This window comes from Montipora capricornis, chromosome 2 (assembly GCF_036669925.1).
Source record: "Montipora capricornis isolate CH-2021 chromosome 2, ASM3666992v2, whole genome shotgun sequence".
Taxonomy (NCBI): domain Eukaryota; kingdom Metazoa; phylum Cnidaria; class Anthozoa; order Scleractinia; family Acroporidae; genus Montipora; species Montipora capricornis.
Genome location: NC_090884.1, coordinates 27,661,257 through 27,667,256, shown reverse-complemented (window position 1 = coordinate 27,667,256; position 6,000 = coordinate 27,661,257). Strand labels below are relative to the sequence as shown.

General features: G+C 40.5%; 1 protein-coding gene across 1 annotated transcript in view; it reads right to left on the bottom strand.

Moving 5' to 3' along the window:
- The window catches only part of LOC138039238 (laminin subunit beta-1-like), a 73,804-nt gene that overhangs the window by 23,972 nt on the left and 43,832 nt on the right, over window positions 1-6,000 (bottom strand). Inside the window, exons 42-47 of the mRNA XM_068885443.1 lie at window positions 5,556-5,714; window positions 5,291-5,427; window positions 4,819-4,972; window positions 4,485-4,603; window positions 2,218-2,386; window positions 766-1,043 (exon numbers count right to left, since the gene is read on the bottom strand). Coding sequence (XP_068741544.1) covers window positions 766-1,043; window positions 2,218-2,386; window positions 4,485-4,603; window positions 4,819-4,972; window positions 5,291-5,427; window positions 5,556-5,714 — 1,016 coding nt within the window. The remainder of the gene's footprint in view (window positions 1-765; window positions 1,044-2,217; window positions 2,387-4,484; window positions 4,604-4,818; window positions 4,973-5,290; window positions 5,428-5,555; window positions 5,715-6,000) is intronic.

Genomic DNA, 6,000 nt, shown 5'->3' with positions numbered 1-6,000 from the left:
CCCTTGTCCAAAATCAGACACCTGTCTTTAGTTGAATGAAGGGTTTAGTTCTAAGGAAACAGTGGTGCAGCGTAGCGTCGGTTGGGAGTGAAACACGAACATTTAAGCAATAGAGGACATTTTCCGTGTTTCCATAGCCTCATCTAAACACGAGGGGGAGTTGGGAGAATTCGAGACAGTTATGCAAACCCGAGACGCAGTCGAGGGTTTTCATAGCTGTCTCGAATTCTCCCTATTCCCCGAGTGTTTAGATGAGGCTACGTAAACAGAGAAAAAAAAAGACCTCTATTGCTTTTATAAAATATTTCTCAAAAATAATTCGACAAATGAAGGAAAAAGCTGTTTTTTTTACATCTTGATCGAAACAGGTTTTCTTGATACACGCTCATATCTCCTACTAGCCAATCAAAATGCATAACCAATCAAGATTCGTGTGATGTCACAGCCGTGTTTACATACTCTCATCTAAACACAGCTATTGACCAATGAGAATGCGCGTACTATCCTAATTATTTTATAATTGGTTTTATCAAACACGTTGATAAAGGTAAACTAACCACCGCAAGAAAAAAACTAGAGCTGACGTTTGGAGGTTAGCTCTTCGTCTCCGCTCTTACGAAGGGCGACCGCTCCAAACTTTTACTCGAAAATCTCTCTTATGGCGGTTAATTAATCCTTTATCAATGCTTCTGAAAAACCAAATTTTCCGTCTGTAGTAGTCTGTTAGCGGTGAATGCAGCATTCCTCAGTCAAATGTAGACCAACCTGTTGGGATCTTTGCCCCCAAAGAACAGTGCCTGTCCAACAGGAAGATAAACGGGTTCACTGGTGTTGATCATGTTATAGTCCACCGCTCCACTGTCTGACGGACCAACAGGTCTGACCGTCAGACTTGCGTTCCTCAGACCACGAACCACATGTACCCTGTACCAGCGTCCATCACTATACGTATTGAGGTTACTTTGTACTGTGTAAGTATTATTGGACGTCTTAAAATAGAACATCACTTTGCTTTCATTCAAGTACACTCCGTACACATAATTCTGAAAGGAAAAATAGGAAAGGATCACTGTCATAGTTAGGACTGAGATTCATCACCAGATACCTTGTGTGGCCCTTTGAAAAGTTGCAATTTTCAAGTGGATATTCACTTTTGAAGAAACGGTAAAAACGACGGGATTTAAGACATGGGTCCAAAAATAGATGTAAGGAAATGGTTAAAGTGTCTATGTTTAAGATACCTCAAGGAGACAAAACTATGGAACGTCTTATTGGTTCCTCCAATAACGTTTCATTGGTTCTTCCAATAACGTTCCACAATCGTGGACAAAACTCGTTAACGAAAGCCCGGCATACACAAACCGACACACAGCACTTGTTCACTATGTTTCTCCCTTATGAATTCCACAACAGTTACTTTTCCCACCCCCTTCCCCCATCCAATGTTGATTTGGAAAGTGTTGATTTCCAAAAAACTGTTCGTGACGGCCAGAAAACAACACTGAATCGTGAGGAGGGGGGAAGAGTTGAGTTGAAGGTCAATTTTTTGTTTACATCTGGAAGCGCTTGGACCTTTTGAGCTGTGTTCGAATGATCTTCTATAACGAGATAAAAATACAAATGGAAGGCATAAAATCCGTGGAAAAAATGTTGGGAGCTACCGAAATATCACTATCATGTAAGTGTCAAAGGTCTAAGTAAATGCACTTTAATTAACCGGTTAACATTTCACCAAAAAGCCGACCAAATATAAATTCCTAAATGAAGTCATTTTGTTTGGCACATGTAATGAAGTTCCGCCACACAATCAAGCCACGCCATTGAAACGATCTCTGCATCGAGAGGCAAACAGTAAATGGCACTGCAGTCTTCCGGTTCAGTGATTTATTTGATTGCACCAACCTCATTTTTCTCCATTTTGCAAAAATCAAATTCCAGCACCATAAAACAGGACATTTACTTTAATTTTTGCGATTTCTCCTCTAATAGGCCGCAGACAAGTGGCGATATGGGCACATACTGAGATGACATACAATACATGTACATGTACAGAAGAATGGGATACACCCATTCCGCTCACTGGCTCTGGTTTTGAACATTTTATGGGCGCATTGAAAATGAAATTCTGAAATCAAAAAGGCCCTAGAGATTTTTACCTGGGAACACTTTAACCCAACTAACACGACCGTCCACTGATTAAAAAAACGCTTTGCTTACTTGTCCGTTCAAAACGCTTGTAATGAAGGCAGATCTGAGGAAAGTTCTGAATATGAACTCTATCTCTGACTCTCCGGTAATATTAAAGCCTCCTATCTTCTGTCTGACGTGCCCTTCTGGTATTCCAAAGAAGCTGGTTCCAGAGATGACGTCCAACTGGGTCGGGGCCCTTGAGAAAGTGATGTACAAAAAAAAACATAAAACATATGTGCAAGAATACAACATGACCTGGCTGTCAACTGACCAATATTGGTCATTAGTATCACCCAACTAGTGGACTAATGCAAATCCTGCATTTTGATTGGCTACGCTACTAGAGGACTCACAGTAATAGTCCTCGAGTAGCGAAAAGCGTGACACTTTCTTTCGTTTTATTCCCAAATAAATATTTCTTCAACTTGCATTTGCTAACTTTATTATTGCCTTTTCTGTCCGACTAGTTGGGTGATACTAAAACAATTAGACCCTTCCCCCTCACGGGCCATGTTAAATAGTCAATACTTGAATCACAAACAAATATTGAAGAGTTTTGGAGCCTGCTGATTGCTGAAAGAGACCTGAAACCATTTATTTCGTATTTTAGCGGTCCAGCGAAGACGCGAGCCGTGTACCTTTCTGCTCCTGTAACTAGACTCCCACATTTTTGTGATGTTTCGTGAGTCGTTTCTTTGTTTACGTCCTTTTACTGTGTATATGTTACATTTTTCTCTGGAAAGCTTCATGGGCATTATCCCCTTTATTTCGACCATAAAATTACTAAATCAATTTTCAGTCACCGTTTCATTCTTAGATTGCTTCTGGATCACCGCAGTGGGATAAAAATCGATTAAATTTTGAAAGGAAAATGAGCCACACTCAGTTATTACGAAGTTCATCTAAGATGCAAGAGGAGATTTTGAAAACGTCGGCCCGACGTTCTCAAGTTGGCATTCATTTTAATCTTGGCTACGCGTGACTAAAAACACTTAAAAATGGTTGCTGTGAGCTAAAATAGCCGTTTTGAATGACTTTGTATAGGTAATCACATGAGACCGAGTACTATTAAGGATTAATTGCACGAGTGTTTTGGAAATTTTCCAAAATACAAGTGCAATGGGCCTTATGCGTGATGACGTCTGACTAGCTAATTTCACCACCAAGCCTCGTTTGCACAAAATTATTCATGTTATTTGGACATGCAATAATGCTCGCACGTGGGGTTTCTTTTCAAGTTTTCTCCTTTGGGATTTAGCTCATGCTAAAATTTACAAGTTGATTTTCGAATTCGAGGCTTGGTGGTGAAATTAGCTAGTCAGACATCATCACGCATAAGGGCTATTAATCCTTAATAGTACGAGGACTCATGCGATTACTTGTTTATCAATAAAGGGCAAAATTTATACGTTGCTATGCAACGGATTAACCAATCATTGACAGGTAATCAAGCCCTCTCTTGATTACCAAAAATGCCCTCGATTAAGAAAAAATGCCCTCTGTCTCAGCCAATCAGCGCTCAGTAATTTTGTCCTTTATTGATAAGGCCATTAATCAGGGGCACCCAACGTCAATTTTCGGAAAATATCTGTTCGGAAAACGATTTGAGATCTAGAATTTGCGGAACATTTGTTGTAAAATTTCTTGCTTGCCTGCCTGTCCTAGGATTTTCGAACATCTAAAAAATGGTATAATTCCCCATTTTTAACGGAGTTTTGCCCTAAAAAGCTCACCTAGAATTTTCTGGCTGAAATTTTCGAAAAGGTCAGTTTTGATCCCCACAATTTTCGGATCACTAGATTTTCAGCTAGGAATTCCGAACAGATGAAAACTTTTTAGGAGATTAAAGTATGCCTATATCTATCATTTAAATACCAAAATACGTTTAACAATGCTATGTTTCGGTGGGTTTGAACTATATTCTCGTTGGGTGCCCCTGATTGATTTTCGTTTGCCATCGGTCAACAGGTCTCCTTTGCTTTCCAGATTTTTACTAACAATCCGTGACACTGCCCCTTTAAAATGACGTACATTCTGTATTGATTTCCCTATAACTGTGAACACTTTCAGTGTCAAAAAATAATTTTTGGGATTATCGATTACCGTGCGGTTCAGATTTATGAAATTAAGGACGGATAAGTCCTTGGCACCCAACCAGTTGCAGCAGTAAGAAAACACAATGACGATGATAACGATGAATTAAAGAGCCAAGTTAGTTAACATCAAGTTGAGCATGTCAGAGAGAAAAAATACCAGCGAGGGGCAGGGCGTGAAGTATAAAGGCTATACAGTACCTCCTTGAGCAGAATGACCTATTTCCGTCCACCTTGACTGGGTTCCACAAGTTTAGCGATTCCTGATTTACCATAACATTGTCAATACAGCCGCTAAAATACCGGTCAGTCTTGTTTACCTGGGTCGTAGGTGGAAAAATATAAAACAAATAAAATCACAACAAAACGCGACAACTGAATGTCGGGGACTATGACCCCTACTATTTCCAAATTATGCGTGGGTTTCTTTCTCAGTAATGATGCTTCGATGAATCGGAAATCGAACAAAACTGTTTTAAAGACGTGTGATGACAACTGCTAAAAAAAATGATTACGCACAAAAATTTTCTCTCACCATAACGTCATCTGGAAGACCAGCGACATAAATGTAATCCCCAGCATCAAAATCGGTTGAGTGGCGATCAATCATTATACTTGAGTTGGCTTCATAAGTGCGGCTAAAGTTCATGCTGTGGTCGGTCACTGTTAACCGCCCTTGCCTTTCATACCTGCGGAAGTCAATCCCATAACCTTAGTCAACTAGTAGCAAGGCCGTCTGTCATTCAGTGAGCCAGTCATCCAGGTAAAGTGACCTTGGGGAGAGATTCAGGTAATGCGAAGATAACAGAAGACAAAAAAAGTCGTTTGCTTTCAATCAGAGAATTCGGTTAGGGTTAGTCTCTTTCCAAAAAAGGGACAAAGAGAGAACGTCTCAATCTAGTCTCTACTGAGATTGAGAGAGAAAGATGCTCACCAATGGCGACATTGACTCAAGCACAGAGTAATAGACTACAATGCCAAACCTAACATTAAGGTTGGTAACTAACCGTGTGGCATATGCAGTGTACCAGTGACCTGGCCGAACTCTCACTGCCCAGTTAGTGATTTCAATAGGACCTGTACCAAGGTCGTACTGGAATTTGACAAAGGACCCACTTTCCAAAGTCAGAGCCACACTCTGCGCCTGAGATAGGAACAAAAAATATCTTAAGACAAGCGAGCAACGAAAAAACCCGATAAAGTTGAGGATTAATGAAAGGCCAAACGCAATGCTGGTTCCTGTCAACTGCAAAACTAACATAGGCTTCTTACGTCATTGCTTTTTCCATCAGAAAGGTAAAACAGTGAGCCCCGAACGCGTGTGGCATTGAAGTCCACGGATATCTCCGTATAACGTGTGGTGTTCGTCACGCGAGCTGTCGGACTATACTGTACAGCGGTACTCCCTTGAACGTTGAGAGCCAGACGAATCTAAGAAAGGAAAAAGGCAATAAACGCCATTTCCGATATGCACTGTGGATCGCGAATGCACAATGTTATGACGCAGTATGTTCATATCCACTTCGTCAAGACGTTTTAATGAGGAACACCCATTGAATAAAGCCCTTATACTTTGGTAATTTTCAAATAAAAAGGAGAAGGTAGGCTACCAATATTAGCTGCTTTCAGCTGGCTATTGAGACATCGACCAGGCAGACGAGACAATATGGTTCTCTCTTTTGCGATTGGCGGGTACAGAGAAAAAAAACACCCTATC